The 18,134-nt window shown below is 47.3% G+C and overlaps 2 protein-coding genes across 16 annotated transcripts in view; one reads left to right on the forward strand and one right to left on the reverse strand.

The window, feature by feature from the left end:
- Nucleotides 1–11,310, reverse strand: part of FEM1B (fem-1 homolog B) — a 120,278-nt gene extending 108,968 nt beyond the window's left edge. For 7 of the 11 annotated variants that reach the window (XR_005585712.1, XR_005585709.1, XR_005585713.1 and 4 more), the window contains exon 1: nt 10,809–10,941. The gene's annotated coding sequence lies outside the window, so the exon portion shown is untranslated. Of the gene's footprint in view, nt 1–3,774; nt 3,852–10,676; nt 10,942–11,291 lie in introns of those variants that run through there. The other 4 variants (XM_039492646.1, XM_039492648.1, XM_039492649.1 and 1 more) reach the window with 4 other exon arrangements.
- Nucleotides 833–16,521, forward strand: CALML4 (calmodulin like 4). Of its 5 annotated transcripts, none has more exons than XM_039492659.1 (6): nt 833–1,202; nt 1,304–1,334; nt 8,865–9,005; nt 10,520–10,708; nt 16,134–16,257; nt 16,388–16,521. In XM_039492659.1, exons 1-5 carry the CDS (start codon nt 1,200–1,202, stop codon nt 16,229–16,231), a joined length of 462 nt encoding a protein of 153 aa, XP_039348593.1. In that variant the 5' UTR covers nt 833–1,199; the 3' UTR covers nt 16,232–16,257; nt 16,388–16,521. The 5 variants fall into 5 exon arrangements, with proteins under 5 accessions (XP_039348593.1, XP_039348591.1, XP_039348590.1 ...); XM_039492657.1 differs by having other exon boundaries at nt 16,134–16,269; nt 16,388–16,515; XM_039492656.1 differs by having other exon boundaries at nt 16,134–16,515.
- Nucleotides 16,522–18,134: the final 1,613 nt, after the last annotated feature.

Raw genomic sequence — 18,134 nt, forward strand, 5'->3', positions numbered from 1 at the left:
GTTTGAACAGAAATACATGTTTGGTTTCAAGTTTTCATCAAAAAGTTGGGGGGAAAAAACAAATTGAACATTTTTTGTTCAAAGTAATTCCTGTTTTTCAACCAACCCCGAGACTGTAGCTTTGTGTGTTTCTTTACAATGTATAGTAAAGGCCTGGACATAGATTCCCCGCCCCCTTCAATATTTTTTCTGACCTATATATATATATATATATTTCTCTTCTTAGGAATATCTGTCTATGGGTTTTCCTAAGCAGAGAGCTGGGAAAGGGACTTTCAATCCTGAAGGATGTTTGCTCTAAGTGGTTTAATTAAATAAATATTAAAACTCTCTTGTCTGTTTTAAACCGTCTCAAAATCACTTCCCCTTTCTCTGGTGTCAAATCTACTAACTCTCCAGACTTCCACAGGCAGATAAGACCTGCCACCTTTGCACTGTTTAAAAAAACAAAACCAAGCACATCTTTCGATCCTCCTCTATACACCATAAAAGCAGACAAGACTAATTCTAGTCACCTTCTGAACAAGCTGGCCAGTCGGGATATAAACATCAACATTTTTTACAGAGCAAAACCTGTTGCAATTTGCTCATAGAGCACACAATTCAAAAATTAGCTTCCTCTCTCACCCAGCAGCAAAACCCTATCAAGAGTGATTTCTTATAAATAAATATCCCCTTCTGTCCCTTCTAAACAACCTCATTAGATATCAGTGATTCTGTGGGCTTGTCTCTAAGTGTTGGTATTTAAGCACAGCATGAGGTCCATTGCAATCTACTGGGGATTACCAAGCCTTCTGTACTCAACCTGGCGTTGTTTCATTATTGAGTCTGACCTAAGGCTGAAGGCGACCTCAAATTAGACAGAGGAAGAGTCGCCCCCGGTTTCCTGCTCCTTTATAAACCCTTGTGCAAACGCTCCTTTGAGAATTCTGAAATGGGGAGCTTGTCGCAGGAGAGATCTTTTTATTAGAACTAGTGTCTGTGCCTACTAGCTGATTAACAGCTGTTACTGGTAGTTGGAATCCAACCCACAGCATGGATCAGGTCTTGTATCCATGGCAGCAGGGTATTTATTACAGTTCACTCTCCACCCAGGATTGGCGGACTTTAGCCCTTAATCAAATAGAAAAGTAGGAGAACACAGGGACTGACTCTCTGACCACCAGATATAAAACAAAGGGGGGGAGATTCCTTAGCAAATGGTGAGTGACAAACGCTTTTGATCTATTGGAAACGTGCCTTATTGTGCTACATTCAGAAATTGAATGTCTTTTTCTTCCCCTCCTTCCTGTTTCTGCTACAGGCAAAATTTCTGTCCCAGGATCAAATTAATGGTATGTACAGTTGCTTTTTAATTAGCAGGATCAGTTTAACAAGTTTGCTGCTAACGGCGTTTCTCATTAAAGGGCCTCATTCTGGGGAGTTTACTTCGTTGTTTAACATTCTCATAATTCTTGAGGTGAACTGTCTCTGCTAGCTAATGTGTTTTAAAAGAGAGCATTAGATGCAGTCAGCCGGAGACGTCCTCTCTGCAGCCGGCTGCTGGGATGGGGTGCGGTTTGGGCTAGAAACTAGAATATCGTACAAAACATTTGTATGTATTGTTCTTAAAATCGAAGAACGCTGGATTTCACGGGGAAAGAGGTTTAACTCCCCACCCCCAACCCTTTAACATTACATCTCTGGACAAAAATAAGGGAGAGGATATTTAAAGCAATAATTTGAGATACTGACGCAGTACTTAAAGCTTCGGACCTCAAGCAAACCCCTAGGAAGGCAGGCGAAGGCTGGTTTTGTGAGCAAAGCACAGGATGGAGTCAGGAGGGCCGAGTTCTAATTCCCACTTCTTCCTGCATGACCCTTGGCAAGTCACTTACCACCTCTGTGTTTCCCTCTCTCAAAATGGCCACAACAGAGATCTGCCTTATTAACCGCTTGGAAAGAGCAGCGGGACCCTTGACTGGGAGGCTAATAGAAACATTGGTTTGATTATATTAACCCAGGGGGGAAGCAGGCCCAGGGACTGGAGGGTGCTGTTTTGGAGAGGTAGGCAGACAGCTAAGACAGGGGATACCTGGGGGAGCGAATTGCATGAAGCAAGCAGCTGCTGCTGGCCCTGCACAATGCTAGCAAGCGAGGGGGGATCAGAAGGTTATGCAGGAGCTGCAGATCCAGCTCTGAGAAGTGCTGGAAATCTTTCATCTCTGAGCAAGTCCCCCTGCACCACTTAATTCTTCATCCTGACACACCAGGAAAGCACTGGGGGCAGGACACGCAAAACTTTGGCCTTTGAGCAGAGTCAGTTGGTCCAGAGCTGTTTACCGGAAGCGTCTTTTGAAAGGCGAATCAGATACAACTAGGACAGGCTTCCTTACACCCCAGGTACAGTCTCCTGCCCTTTGGAGCATGTCTCTTAGCTGGAGCTGGTAGGAACATGCGTCAGGGAAGGTACCACCGCGGCATCGTCTGCTCAACCACTCACAAAACTCTGCCCTTTAACTCCAGGAAAGAGCTTGTCACAATACAACCCCCATCACCAGCAGTCACGGGATAGAAAGAGGTTGGGCTCCACATAGCCCCAGTACCCCCAGGGTAGCTCAAGGAACTGTACAAATTAACCAGTCTAATGCTGGTGTGTGTCAGGACCGAGTAGCACAGCAAACAGGACAGCCCACAAGCTCCCATTGCCCGGGACAGCGGGATCTGCTGCTGAGGGTATTTTTATTAAAATATCTGTAGTTCAGAATTCAGTTCACAAAACACAGCAGAACTAACGTGCACATGCGACAGCAGGTCGGTCAGTGGTGTCCTCTAGGGCCGGCAGCAGCCACTAGTTCTGTCTGCAGACTAGCCTAGGTCAGCAGAGCGCCGTTTCTTATCACTTAGTCTCAGGGCAAGGCCTCCAAATGCTTGTGAGTGCAGTAAAAAGAACTAAAGAGGCCGCGTTTCCACCAGGTCCCCATTGTGTGACGCACCTTGCGTTTCTCAAAACAATGGCCCAGCACCAAGCACGTTGCTGGCATTGTCTCTCGGGGTGCAATCCTAGCCCCATGAAGTCAAGGGCAGGTTAGCCATTCGCTCTAAGAGGATTTCACCTCTAGAGACCAGGGTAGGGGGGTCTGGGCTCACCTTTGGCCTGGGATTGCGTGAGCTAAAGCCCCCCACCTGGGATGGGTTAGACCATTTTGGGGGGCCTGACTAGCATAGCCCAAGTGTAAAACCTACCTCCGCTCTTCCTTCTCCCGGGAAAAACCGGCATCCGCGCCAGTGTTCAAATTCAGAAGGCACATTGGCAAGAGCATGGCCCATGAGCCACTGCAAAGCACCCACACAGCGAGCACGTTTCACAGTCCCCACGAGGCACGAGAATCCTCACCTCCATCCAAAGGACGCACCTCCTGCATTGTGCACACTGCACCGTGGCTGAGCCATTCACGGCTGGCTCTAGTCCCTTAGCTTCCCCCACCACACTGCATTTGTGGCGTGAACTCTTAATGGTGGGTGCAACAGACCCGCTAGTGCCAAGACGGTGAATTTACTTTTGCTCAAGTCTTCGCACTTGTCGCAAAATCTGTCCAGGTGCACTCTACAGCCCCAATTCACATGATCCTAATTAGCAGAAAGTAACCGGCCTGCAAAACCCAACATACAGGCTCCCCTAATTGCGCAGCAGAAAGCGCCGAGATCAGGCTGCTGGAAAACAATAAGGAAGCTCGCTTATTGCTAAAGCACTGGCCTGCTCCATCAGGCCAACTAGTTAAAATCCAGACTTACTTTATTAGATAAAGGCGTCAACCTTTGGAAATTCAGGGTCCATCTTCACCGACAAATTGACTGTTCTTTAGCCTAATCTGCGGAGATAGGTCCATATTGTCTCAGTCATCTTAATAAAATCTGCTACTAGTCAGATCCTCACACAGCTGTGAAAAGGTTTTAACCATCTTCTCAAACCATCCCTCTGTTTTCTATGATTCCGTGGCTGTGAAGTTTCCACCTTTACTCCAGCCCCTGCCACGGAATCCAAGCTCTTATTTCTAGCCCTTAAAGCTGCCAGGGTAACCTTCGAATGCAAGCGGATGCAACGAATGTCTGCCAGTCTCCATACACAACCAAACTGAGGAGAATTGCTCCCATTCATCTCGGGGCAGAGTTAATCTTGAATTCCGTTTCCATCATGAGACTATTGGGAAGAAGGTGAAAAAAGGGTTAGCGAGACTAGCACATATATTTGTTTTGCCGTAGCCCTGGTCATGGGCCAGAATCTCATTATGGCAGATGCTCTACGAACAAAAAAAACACGGATGTTACCACAGAGATCACCCCTACCCCACAGAATTGTATTTTGGCTTGGTAGTAGGTTGCAGCATCACAACTGATATCTTTCAGTACAGTTTAAAATGATGACATCACAGCACTATGTGTCTAGTTCCCTATTTTCCCTTTGTTCATTTCCTTAGGTTTGTCATCCAGCCACGGGTCCTTTGGGAATCAGGGGGAAAAGGAGTCAGGGAAGTGAGCCGTTTGTCTCTGTAGGTTTCTCTTAGTTCAGAGAATGTCGGTCAATTGTTTCAACACCACAATCCTCTTTTCATTAGTATTCCACCCAGTAGATCTAGACAGTTAAGTGTTTAAAAAGCTATTTCCCAAGCAGAGATCCTTTGCCGCTCTGATGGATGTTTAGGAGCTCAAGAACTCCATAGCTCATTAGTCTGAATATATTAAAGGAGGCTTGAGTTGCTAGGGCTCATGGAATTCACTGTTCTGTACTACTCCAAACAGAGGTTTGTTCCCAGGGCCATCTAGAGACTCCCTAACATCTCACCACTGGTAACAGGATCATAGAATCATAGGACTGGAAGGGACCTTGAGAGGTCATCTAGTCCAATCCGCTGCACTCGTGGAAGGACTAATTATCTAGACCTTCCCTGACAGGTGTTCGTCTAACCTGCTCTTAAAAATCTCCAGTGATGGAGATTCCACAACCTCCCTAGGCAATTTATTCCAGTGCTTAACCACTCTGACAGGAAGTTTTTCCTAATGTCCAACCTAAACCACCTTTGCTGCAATTTAAGCCCATTGCTTTTTGTCCTATCCTCAGAGGTTACAATTCTTCTCCCTCCTCCTTGTAACAATCTTTTATGTACTTGAAAACTGTTATGTCCCCTATCAGTCTTCTCTTCTCCAGACTAAACAAACCCCATTTTTTCAATCTTCCCTCATAGGTCATGTTTTCTAGACCTTTAATCATTTTTGTTGCTCTCCTCTGGACTTTCTCCAATTTGTCCACAGCTTTCCTGAAATGTGGCACCCAGAACTGGACACAATACTCCAGTTGAGGCCTAATCAGCGTAGAGTAGAGTGGAAGAATTACTTCTCGTCTTGCTTACAACACTCCTGCTAGTATATCCCAGAATGATATTCGCTTTTTTTTTTTGCAACAGTGTTGCACTGTTGACTCATACTTGGCTTATGGTCCACTATGACCCCCAGATCCCTTTCCGCAGTACTCCTTCCTAGGCCATCATTTCCCATTTCGTATGTGTGAAACTGATTGTTCCTTCCTAAATGGAGTACTTTGCATTTGTCCTTATTGAGTTTCATCCTATTTACTTCAGACCATTTCTCCAGTTTGTCCAGATCATTTTGAATTTTAATCCTATCCTCCAAAGCACTTGCAACCCCTCCCAGCTTGGTATCATACACATACTTTATTAGTGTGCTCTCTATGCCATTATCTAAATCATTGATGAAGATATTGAACAGAACCGGATCCAGAACTGATCCCTGTGGGACCCCACTCACAGCATGACTGTGAACCACTGATAACTACTCTCTGGGAATGGTTTTCCAACCAGTTTTGCACCCACCTTATAGTAGCTCCATCTAGGTTGCATTTCCCTAGTTCGTTTATGAGAATGTCATGCGAGACAGTATCAGAAGCTTTAATAAAGTCAAGATATACACCTCTACCACGATATAACACTGTCCTTGGGAGCCAAAAAAATCTTACTGCGTTATAGGTGAAACTGTGTTATATTGAACTTGCTTTGATCCACCAGAGTGCGCAGCCCCATCCCCCCGGGGCACTGCTTTATCGCGTTCTATCCAAATTCGTGTTATATCAGGTGGCATTGTATCGAGGTAGCCGAGTACTATGTCTACTGCTTCCCTTCCCTCTCCCCCCCATCCACAAGGCTTGTTACCCTGTCAAAGAAAGCTATCGGGTTGGTTTGACATGATTTGTTCTTGACAAATCCATGCTGACTGTTACTTACCACCTTAGTATCTCCTAGATGTTTGCAAATTGATTACTTAATTATTTGCTCCATTATCTTTCTGGGCACAGAAGTTAAGCTGACTGGTCTGTAATTCCCCGGGGTATCCTTATTTCCCTTTTTATAGATGGGCACTATATTCACCATTTTCCAGTCTTCTGGAATCTCTCCCGTTTTCCATGACTTCTCAAAGATAATCGCTAATGGCTCAGATATCTTCTCAGTCTGCTCCTTGAGTATTCTAGGATGCATTTAATCACGCCCTGGTGACTTGAAGACATCTAACTTGTCCAAGTAATTTTTAAACTTGTTCTTTTCCTATTTTATCTCTGATCCTACCTCATTTTCACTGGCATTCGCTATGTTAGACGTCCAATCACCACTAACCTTCTTGGTGAAAACAGAAACAAAGAAGACCTCTGTCATTTCCATATTTTCTGTTATTTTTTCCCCCTCATTGAGTAACGGGCCTACTCTGTCCTTGGTCTTCCTCTTGCTTCTAATGTATTGTAGAATGTTTTCTTGTTACCCTTTGTGTCTCTAGCTAGTTTCATTTCGTTTTGTGCCTCGGCCTTTCTAATTTTGTGCCTACACACTTGTGTTACCATGCTGTAAGATGGCCCCTGTTGCAAGGGAGAAGCAGCTCCATGGGTGACTTGGCACACTCGTAATTTAGGACAGCCACTTCCCTACAGAGCCCACCTTGGGATGGATTGGCACTGCCCACTCTGTTCAAGAATCGACTCACGTCATACCCTGGCACTTCTGTCTTCTCCATTCCCTGGCTGATGTGCTGCTCTGTCCTCCATCTGTTCTCTCCTCCGCCATCTTATTTTCTTGCATTCTCTCCTATTCTTTATTCCTTCTGTTCTATTCCTTTTTTGCCCCCTCCCCCATAGCCATCCTCTTCTCATTCCCCAGAAGGCAACAATGCTGCATAGGGGCACATGGCACCCTTGGGGCCACTCCACAAGCTACTCTCTTCTGAGTCGAGTGCCCTGGGAGCAGAGCGGAGAAGATTGGCCAACAGGCCGATATCTGACACTCTGCATCACGAACTGGAGAACTGGTCTGAAGACAACAAGATGAAATTTGGTGAAGCCAAGTACAAAGTATTTCACATAGGAAGGAAAAATCAAATGCACAACTACGCAATGGGGAGTAACTAGCTAGGTAGTAATACTGCTGAAAAGGACCTGGGGGTTACAGTGGATCACAAATTGAATATGAGTCAACACTGTGATGCACTTTAGAAAAAGGCTAATAGCAGTCTGAGGTGTATTATCAGGAGTGTCACATGGACGACACGGGAGGCAACGGTCCCGTCAGGGCCGGCTCCAGACCCCAGCGCGCCAAGCAGGCGCGTGGGGCAGCATTGTCCTGGCAGGGCGGCATTTGGCTCTGGCGGACCTTCCGCAGTCATGCCTGTGGGAGGTCCACCGGAGCTCCGGGACGAGCGGACCTGCCGCAGGCATGACTGCGGAGGGTCCCCTCTTCCCGCGGCTCCGCTTGAGCTCCCGCAGGCATGACTGCGGCGGGTGTGCTGGTCCCGCGGCTCAGACGGAGCTCCCGCAGGCACGCCTGCGGATACTCCACTGGAGCCGCGGGACCACGGGACGGTCCGCAGGCACTTCTGCCCCGGCCGCAGGACCGGGGAAGGGTGGCGCGAGTGGCGCGGTGCGCCGCCCTGCTTGGGGCGGCGGAATTTCTAGAGCCACCCTTGGGTCCCATTCTACTAGCACTGGTGAGGCCTCGGCTGGAGTACTGTGTCTCATGGGTGCCATACTGTAGGAAAGCTGTGGGCAAATGGGAGAGTCCCAAGGAGAGCAACAAAAATGATACAAGGTTTAGAAAACCTGACCTATGAGGAAAGGTTAAAAAACTGGGTCGTGTTTAGTCTTGAGAAAAGAAGACTGAGGGGGGGACCTGAGAACAGTCTTCAAAGATGGTAAGGGCTGTTATAAAAAGAGGACAGTGATCAATTGTTCTCCCATATCTACTGAAGGTGGGGCAAGAAGTAACAGGCTTAGTCCGCAGCAAGGGAGATTTAGGTTCAATATTAGGCAAATTTTTCTAACTCTCAGGGTAGTTAAGCTCTGGACTAGGCTTCCCATGGAAGTTGTGGAATCCTCCTCACTGGAGGTTGGACAAATTCCTGTCAGGGATGGTCTAGGGTTACTTGGTCCTGGCTCAGCACAGGAGACTGGACTTGATGACTTCTCAAGGTCCCTTCCAGCCCCACATTTCTGCTACGAGGAAAACGACATCCACCACTTTGACCACAAGTTCAGGAGCTGTATTTAAGGACAAGCCCCAACTGCTCCTTTTCTCTATTCCCTTCTCCCCTTTGGAGAGGTCTAGTATGTATGTACACACACACACACACACACACACACACATATACATTCAGGTAGTCATTTGATGCTTTAGCTACAAGAGCTTAAAACTCTGACCAAGTCAATCGGTCACTTTGCAGGTTTAAATAGTCTAGCTGCTTTTTCCTCCTGACTAGTAGATTGCAGGGAAATTTCACTTTCAAACTAAGACATAGGGGATGGCAACACACATTGTTTTTTGTTTTTAAACTAGAATTCAAGGAATGCTTTTCTCTATACGATAAGAAACAACAAGGCAAGATAAATGCCAGCGACCTGATCACAGTGATGCGGTGCCTGGGAACCAGCCCAACTCCGGGAGAGGTAGAGAGACATCTTCAAGGGCATAAAATTGGTAAGTAAAATAGATCCAGACTGCAAGGATTGTTAAAATAAGACAGATGACATGTAGAGCTCTCAATCTGACAATAGCCAAGTGAAAAGTAGGTCTAAAATATTCAACAAGGAGGACCCCACACAAACTAGCAGAAGAGGAAGAAGTTGGACGGGATGGTATTCGTTAAGATTCAACTTTTCTGATGTCGAGACACTATAGTAATGAAAATGAGCAAGGCAGGAATCTAGGTAGATTTGGGTCTAAGATGAGACAGCCCAGGCAATACAGGATAACCAGAAATTGGTCATAAGAGTGGTCAGATGTGCCAGATGATAGATAGGAAGGGCACATTCAGAAGACTTACAGACAAGTCCAGACAGGTATCAAAATGGTGCCATAAGGACATCAAGATGAGTGGGGAAAGGAGACACATGCTTAAGAAAATTGTGCTGTCACAGTTGTGTTGAGCTGCAGCCCTCCTGAGATAAGAGAGTCCTGTCAAACCAGGCTAGGAAGTTAACAAAAACGGCCATTTTCAGCTCCAGATGTCTCTAAAAAAACACAGAATGGGGGTCAAAGAAGAGTCATGAACTGAGGTGGTCTACACCAAACCATTGTGGGATAGGGGCTTTCTGAGTGTCTGACAAGGCTACAGAATTGTTATAGCTAAAGATCGGGCTCCTCCAACGACCAGGGGAAGCATCCATACACTGATGAGCTGAAATTTGGTTCAGGCCCTTGTCCCGGGACAAAGGTTACCCCCCAGAAGTGCCCCTATGAGGTGGCACTGGCAGTGTACTCAGGCAGAGGTAGCACTGCCACCAGTTTTAATTATTCTTTCAATTTGTACTGTGCACAAGGAGGGCACCTGCCCCAAACTCTGGGTGCCCTTAACACTCATTTTAAACACCCAACAGTAGGGTGACCAGACAGCAAGTGTGAAAAATCAGGATGTGGGGGTGTGAGATAATAGGAGCCTATATAAGAAAAAGACCCAAGAATCGGGAGTGTCCCTATAAAATTGGGACATCTGGTCACCCTACCCAACAGACACATGAAGAACCAGACTCTCAATTAACCCTACACAGCCCTGATCCTTATCACCACATGACGGGACCCAAAGGCGTTGCCATCAGCTAGGACACTGAGAAGTCTCCTACCTTGGTGGAATGCAGGCAAACCCTGGCTAACAGCCTGAAGATGGGCATCTCACCTCACTGACATGGCAAAGGCCTAGCACAGCGTGAGGATCTCATACGGGAAGCAAGGCAATTCCTATTTAGTAAGATGAGGTTTGCCCAGGGGTGAGAGCGCATCAGTCTGTGGAACAGCCCTGCAAGGCAGGGCCTCAGCAAGAGACAAACTGCCTGGATCTGGTGCAAACAAGGAGAGACAGCTAATCCAGCTCAGGGAAGTAGGCCGAGTGCTCACAGGAAAGGGGAAGAACGAAGGCCGGAGGAAGCTGGGCTGATGGGGCACATATATGCCAGCAGCTAAACAAGAACATGTGTTGTTTTGTGTCGTGTTTCCAGACAGAAAGGCAGAACTGGATTTTTCCACTTTCCTGACCATAATGTACAGGCAAATGCAGCAGGAAGACCCTGAGAAGGAAATCCTGGCGGCCCTGGCAATGACCGACAAACAGAAGAAGGGTTTCATCACCGCTTCCGAGCTGAGAGCCAAACTCACCAGGCTGGGAGAAAAGCTCTCGGATGATGAAGGTACAGCGTCAAATGGCAGCATACGTTCAACACCCTTTCTAACCTCCCTCTTCTCCCCACACCCAAGCCCCACTGGAGTCAGATATGAGATCACAAACACCTGTGGGTGGGTACCATGTCACCTGCCTCCGCCAGTGATCTTCACCCTAGAAGGGCTGGGGCACACAGTTCATGGTAGAGCAAAGTCACAGGGGGTCACGATCCAATCGCGGCACAGTGTGCTGGCATTGCGTTGTGAGGCTTGCATTATGACATTGTGTTGTCACAACTCTAGGTCATCACACTAATGCCACACATTGTTGCAACATTAGGGTATCACTGAGTTGCTCTTTGGAGCTTCACACAGTATCTTTTGCTTCTCTTCTTACTGCCTTCTGATCCAGCTAGTCATCGGTACCTTTCCTACATGAGACAGAAGAGGAGAGCAACCCAAATCACAAGGGCCACATGCCGCTTCATAGCCCCAAGCTAAGGTTTTGATCTAAATCATAAACAAGCCGCTGCCTTATTCTCCATAAATATTTTGTTCATCTCGAGTTAAAGTTGGCTGGAGGCAAGGAAGAAGTAGAGAGGAGTTACTTACCTGGCAGCAGATAGTCAGAACAGATCCACACTTTTGGGATACACCTGCAGAAAAGATAAACCCTTTCATTAGGCACATTAATGCTCTTTGAGAAAAAGGAAGGATATTTTATGCCATCGTCTGGGCTTTAAATTAACACTGGTGCAAATCGGAAGTAATTCTAGGTGAGTTATTCTCCATTCACACCAGCGTAACTGGGGGCCCAGATGGGCAGAGGTTGGCACTTTGCAGCAGTAATCTTAAGAGCCATGCTGAAGAAAGAAAAGATCATTTATCATTCTTTTCCTTCAGAGGTGCCCATCGTCTCCTGAAAGTAACAACTATTCTTTGTAGGATAACCTGTCCTTGTCCCTACAGGGGTCCTGGGAAAGCTTCATTGAGAGATCCTTCAAGCCGCACCCAAGGGGGTCTGGATGCTCTCAGGGAATTCTGTTTGCTCTGAGGAGGGTCAGACCGGCTTAGAAAGAGGCAAAGAGAGGGCTCATTTTGACTTACTGCTCTCAAAAGATTTTTATTTTGTTAAACATCCTGTGACGAAGTCAGGCTGGAAGGCTGCTCGAGGCTGCTCTTATTGGGTGCTGGGAAGTGAGGGGGCGTAAGCCCCAGAATGTTAAAGGCCCCCTTCCCTACTAGCTGAGACGGGGTTACCTCAGCTCAGTGAGGAATACCGGATTCCAACTCAGGCCTGCCTGAGGCCTTTAAAACCCCATCTCTTGTGAGAGAAAAGGGGGAAGAGAGAGACAAGCTGCTGCCAGGTTAGTGGCAGTAGGAAAATAACCTTCTCCAGGGTGGGAGGCTAGGCTCCCTCCTATAGGGGAAGCTGCCAAACCTGAGGCCTGCTGGGGGGAGGGAGGGGAGAGGACTGACACCCCACGGTCACCAACAGGGCGACCGACAGCCTGCACCAGGGGGGAGGCAGCGAAAGGTACCCCCCTGGGTTTTCTTTGTTTATGAGACGGTTTCCTTTTTGTTTGGTGGAGGATCAACCCTTAGGCCAACCTTCAGGCCTACCCTTAAAGTACAACCAAGGGAGAAGGCAAACCCTGCCGTGAGTGGGGCTGATTACCCCAGGCCTGCCATCGCCAGAGGGGAAGAACTAAATCTGGCCAGACGAAGGAGGTGCCTTGCCACAATCCTTAGTCAAAAATCTGCCTCCAGCAATTACCATAGCTGCTGGGGGGGGGGGGGGGCCGCAGGAGGAGAGGACTGACACCCCACGGCAACCAACAGAGCGACACCCTGCACCAGGGCGGAGGCAGCGAAAGGTACCCCCCTGGGGGCATCAAAAATGATCTGAAGACGTTTTTATGTGGCTGATTTTGCCTCAGCCTTTTACAATCCTCTGAAAAGCTTTTTCTGCTTCAAATGTCATATGCATTGTCCGTGGACAGAAGCTTTTGGGGGAGGGATGTCTAAGTTTGAGAGAAATCAGACAAGCCGAAATTTGCCAAATGCCATCACCACCAGACAGTTCAAATGTTCATGATACTTTATCACTCAGAAACGGATCCGCTGCACACTTCACATTTGGCTGCTGTTCTCCCAAAACTCCAGCACATTTTGCCATATTCCTGGAAAGAGGCTCCCTAGCTCTGACGTTATTCAATCCCTCTCTGTAGTGGTCCCTCACTCTCCAGTGGGGAGGGAGGCCACGCTGCCTCGTCATCGGGGCACTAGTCTTCGGGCTCCGGCCTCACCGGCAGGGCCGAGTCCTCCACAGTCTGTGGTTCTGGGCCCGGCTAGCAGAGACAAGCACACCACAGTAGTCTGGGGCTCCTGTGCCTACCCATGGGCGGGACAGCGCCCGACAGAGTCTCTAGCGATACCAATTAACCGTCTGGGCCCTGGCCCTTGGGGCGGGGCCGGGCTGATAGCAGGCTGTAGCCTAAGCCGCCGGCAGGCAGCAAACATGGTCAATAGATCTAGCCCTTTGGGATGGGGCAGAGCAGAGAGCTTGGGGCTCAGGCAGCCAGCAAACGCACATCGCCTCGGGGTTCGGGTAAGGGTGAGCACCCACACCGTCTGGGGGGCTCCAGCAAGAGGTGAGCACCCAGCAGGCAGCCTAGGGTGCTGGCAGGGGTGTTGACGGAGCACAAACCTCCTGGCCTACGGTGGGGAGTCGGCCACCGAGGCTGGGGTGCCAGGGGGATGCAGGCCCGCCCTACTCCACTGCATCCCTGCCCAGGGCCCTCACAGTGTCAGAGGGGTCTGGCACTGGGTTGGCGGGGATCCAGCTGCAATACGCCGACCCAGACGCGGTCAGCCCTGTAGCTGGCCAGTCGGCAGCTGCCCCGGGCTACATCCTACCTCCCCGGGGTTTGGTACCTCTAGCCTCCACCGGTCCTCAGGCTATACAGCCGATGGTAGTCCCAGCAACTCCTCATCTGGGTCCATCCCGGGTGCCTCAGCAAGGCAGAGGCATCTGTCTCCTCCGCTGGCTCCAACCCAAGTGGGCTGCAGAGCCCTCCCTTTATACTTCCTGCCCCGCTCTGGTACTTCCGGTGAGGGGGCGGGGTGGGTTTGGCTCCGCCCACCAAGGGGAGTGTAGTGCTTCCTCACTCTCCAGTCCAGAGGGAGGCCACTCTGCCTCACTACTCTCTCATAGTAGGAACTTTAGAAAGACCCATCTAGAGTCTGCCAGATTTGGTAAGATTTGCTTAAAACCCAAGTCAACAGACTGTGTGCACACATCCCCAGGCTCTTCACTGGCACAAGAACTGCCCTTCTTAATGCTAAAGTGCAATTTCAATTGAACAGGTGCAGGTTTAGCAACACTCCCTCCATTTACCATCATTAACTAAATCAGTTTTCAGGGAGATGTCCCAACAAGACAGCACCTCTTTAGAGTAGCCCAGTTAGAGTATTCTGGAATAGCAGCTCATGCACGTTTTTGCATCTAAAACAGGTTAGTTATAATACAAGTTATTGTTAAAGCTGAACAAAAATAGTGAAAAAAATTCTGGAGGCATTAGCCAGAATTAAAAACATCCTAGGTAGTTACTGCGGTTATCTATAGTGAGCCGCACTTCACATTCATTTGAGAAGAGACAGTTTGCCAGCTAAATTACAATGCACTATAGATTTTAATGAAGCGAGCAGCGGAATAAGAAATCCACTCAAGACCTTGTCTTGACACAGTGAACTCCAGCTTGTTAAGCTGCAATAAATATTTCATGCTGCAACAGACTCAATTTCAAAAGCATCCGCTATGTTCAGCAACTACTGGCATGTGGCTTCATTTGCGGTGTTGCTTCAAGTGGGCATTTAAAACCTTCCTCTCTCCGGTAAAATATTGTTTTCCATTTTCCAGACAGGAATGAACAAAAGTTACCCTGGTGCAGTATTTAAAATGCTGTGCTGCTTAGACTGCAGCGGGTTTGAAGTTTATCCCTTTTTATAGGTGTATAGTTACCATGAGGATAGTCTCTTGTTTGAAAGAAGAAGTATTAGATCTCTTGATCACACAAAGAACAGTCACTTATCTTACAGTAACTATGGTTCTGCAAGATGTGTTGTCCAGATGGATTCCACTCTTGCAGTCCTGGGAGGTAAGAAGGAACAGAGGGACAGTTGGACCCACTCTGCTCTTGGGTTGGGGGGTGCAGGTGTGGCCCCAACACACACTGCTGGCCCAAAGAATCTGATCCTAGGCATATGGGGCACATGCACACCTACAGTATGTCTGCACAGCAACTAGACACCCGCGGCTGGCCCGTGCTAGCTGATTTGGGTTCTTAGGGCTGTTTCACTGCTGGATCCCAGGTTCTAGGACCCTGTGCGGTGGGAAGGTCCCAGAGTTCAGGCTCCAGTCTGAGCCTGGATGTCTACACTGCAGTGAAATAGCCCCAAAGCCTGAGGGTTTTTCTTTGCTGTGTAGGCGTCCCCCCAAGAGTGGAATCCAGGTGGACAATCCCTCCATCACACGGCATGGCTCCTTTTCTGCCTTCTTCCCCAGAAATGACATGGACTCCAGTGGTGGTGCCTTCTTCATACCCTTGTGTTTTAAGTTCCCGCCACCATTTCCACAACAATCCCTGTGCAGCAGTCTGTTTATAGCACCAACAGTGTTTTCTGGCCCTCTCCCCAGGACCTGAGGGGAACAGAGGTCTCCCTACCTTGAGGCCTCTATGTAACTGGGCTCGCCTCCCTCTCCTTGGCACTTCCTTCCATCAGCATTGTCACTGTCCCCCGAAGACATTGGCTTGGCAATTTATCCCTAGCACTCAGGGCATTGCTAGAGCTATATTATAACCAGAATTCTAAAGCCATAATGAAATTCCTCTTGGTTTCAAACACTGAGGGCCTCTCCATAGGACAAAATGGCCCTGGCATTTCTAAGATGTGAATTTAAACTAATTTTGTTAAACCAGTGCAATCCTCGGCATGGACACTTATTTTGGTTTAAGTGTGGTTTAGTTTAAGTCAATAGGGAATAAGTTTAAATTAAACCCAAATAAGCCACTCACACTGAAATAAGAGTGGGTCCACACAGGGATTGCACCAATTTAAAAATGGGTTAAAGTTAAACCGGTGAAAGTTTCCTATGTAGGTAAGGCCTGCAGATCAGATCCTCACTTGGTGCAAGTCGGCTGAACTCCATGGGCTTTAACAGAACTACAATTTACATCAGCTGAGGAATGACCCTCTGTGCTTGTTTCTCCCAGTTAGCATCCTCCTCTCTATTCCAAACTCTGGACTCAGTATAGATCAGTCACTAATTCAAATTTTGATTTAACAACAAAAGCCAGATTTTTAACAGTCATGTTTAAATACAGGAAATTGAAGGAAGATGACACAATACCGAAAATAAATTGAACTGAGATTGTTAAATGTTATTTACAGTGGATGACCTTCTAAGAGAAGCTAAAATTGCACCAAATGGGATGGTGAAATATGAAGAATTCATCCACACCATCACCCTTCCTGTTGCAGACTGCTGAATTGCAGAATGACAAGACTGCCTCGGGTAGGGAAACAGGCAAGCTTTTCCAGCTTACATTTTCCTGGGTCACTTTTAGGCTCACTGGAATCAGCACTGCTTGCCTTTAAGAATCAATATTTTGCCTTCTTAGAGTGAAATATTTATGTTTGAACAGGTTTTTCCCGTTGCAAGGCCTGGCCACACCTTCCTTGTCAGTTGGAATGGAGCGTTCATGTCAAACACTGGATGTAGTATTTTAAATGAATTGAATGCCATGTTACATTGCATAAAGCTTATACTTAAAAACCCACTCATTAGTAATTAGCATTTTTAAAACACATTATACTTTAAAGGGGACAGTTTTTGCAGAGCAAAATCAGCTACCTACCTTAATGTCACAGGGAGATGGTTCTTCTTGAGAGTAAAAGAAACAAACAGCTATTTGGTCTGACTCTGTGAACCTGTGGTATCCAACTATTCCCTGTGTATAAGGTATCCTAGGGTGCTTGACTATGCTACCCATAAACTTTGACAAGTTTGGAATGACCATGCATATCGCTCACACCACTGCCTGGATACACCCAACCCACTGATCAATCACTTGCTGTTATGGAGAAGCCGAGCCAACACACCAGAGGGAAGGGGAGCTCAGAACCCTGTTGGCTATCTGGATGAGGACACTGGTCAGGCAGACAGATGCGAGTTCTTCCAAACAGAATCACAGCAACATGAGCCCTATTACTCTTCAGACATGATAAGGGGTTCCCTGTGCAGCATCACTTTACTCATCCAGATTCTTGGGGAGTGGAGGACAAAGATCTCCATACTACCATGCTTATGACCTTTTATTAATTAGGAAACTACTTCAACTTGCAATTTCATAGGAAATCTCCATGAAGTTGAAAACTAGTCTCTCTCCATGAAGTTGGTCCAATAAATGATATTACGTCACCCACGTTGTCTCTCTGTGAAGTTAGACACCCACAGCGACTCCTAAGGCAGAAGAGTATGGGCTTTGCATAAGAAATCTCAATCCTATGAAGAAAAGAGCCATAGTCCTTGGCTGAGACACTGCCCAGAACATACTCCTAAAAACACTTCGGCAGTGTGGACACAATACAGTTGTGATGGCAGAAATGTGCAGCCCGGTCAGGGTTGTAAACTAGGGTGATCAAACTTTCAGTGGAGTGGGCTGAATTTCAGGACTACATAAACGCCTTGGTGCCCAGCAGATCTGCTGTCAATGGGAGGTTGGCACAGACTGTAGTCTTTATCTAGTAACTGAACTTGTAATTGTTATCTCTTCAGTACATTAGCAAGATAATATACTCCCTGCTAGGATCACTATTTCTGTCCATTGGTGCTCTTCCTCCTCACTCCTCCTTTCTTCCCTGCAGCAACTCTGCAATTCCCATCCTCCTCTCATTCCCTTTATCAGATGATCAGCAATGAAGTAGTTTATGTAGATATCCGCGTTAGGCTTTAGAGTTAATTCCCTAATGTATCTAAGATGGGGTGGGGAAGATGTCATTGTTTCAGACTGCCTGCAGACTCAGGAAAACTCAGTATATTGATTTATACTGTTCACATTTGAGAAGTTCTTTCTTCAGCTATTACAGCCAGAAACTTTCATTTTTAAAAAGTGTAAAAAAAGATTCTGCACGTGAATATTCCATCTAAACACGTCAAATGGGCTGGATCCATGTTTGACTTGGCTGGACCATTTCAGTTCATGAAAAATTTAAGAGCATCCACAATGTTTAGGCCCTCTACATACACCTTTTACCCCAAGTTTTGTTAATCAGTCACAGAAACCTTGTTTGTGCATCCCCACCTGCCGTGCTAACCACATTTGTATCAATGTGTTCTAGTAGATCTCTCATAAAGATTCCCCATGACACAGAATGTCCAGAGGACATGGA

This window comes from Mauremys reevesii, linkage group 10 (genome assembly GCF_016161935.1).
Source record: "Mauremys reevesii isolate NIE-2019 linkage group 10, ASM1616193v1, whole genome shotgun sequence".
NCBI classification, from domain to species: Eukaryota; Metazoa; Chordata; order Testudines; family Geoemydidae; genus Mauremys; species Mauremys reevesii.

What these genes read in the sequence shown, in the direction of transcription:
- CALML4 (XM_039492659.1), top strand. An exon ending in TCTTCAAGGGCATAAAATTG is followed by an intron (nt 9,006 to 10,519) that starts GTAAGTAAAATA and finishes TCGTGTTTCCAG; the next exon opens with ACAGAAAGGCAGAACTGGAT. An exon ending in AAAGCTCTCGGATGATGAAG is followed by an intron (nt 10,709 to 16,133) that starts GTACAGCGTCAA and finishes TGTTATTTACAG; the next exon opens with TGGATGACCTTCTAAGAGAA.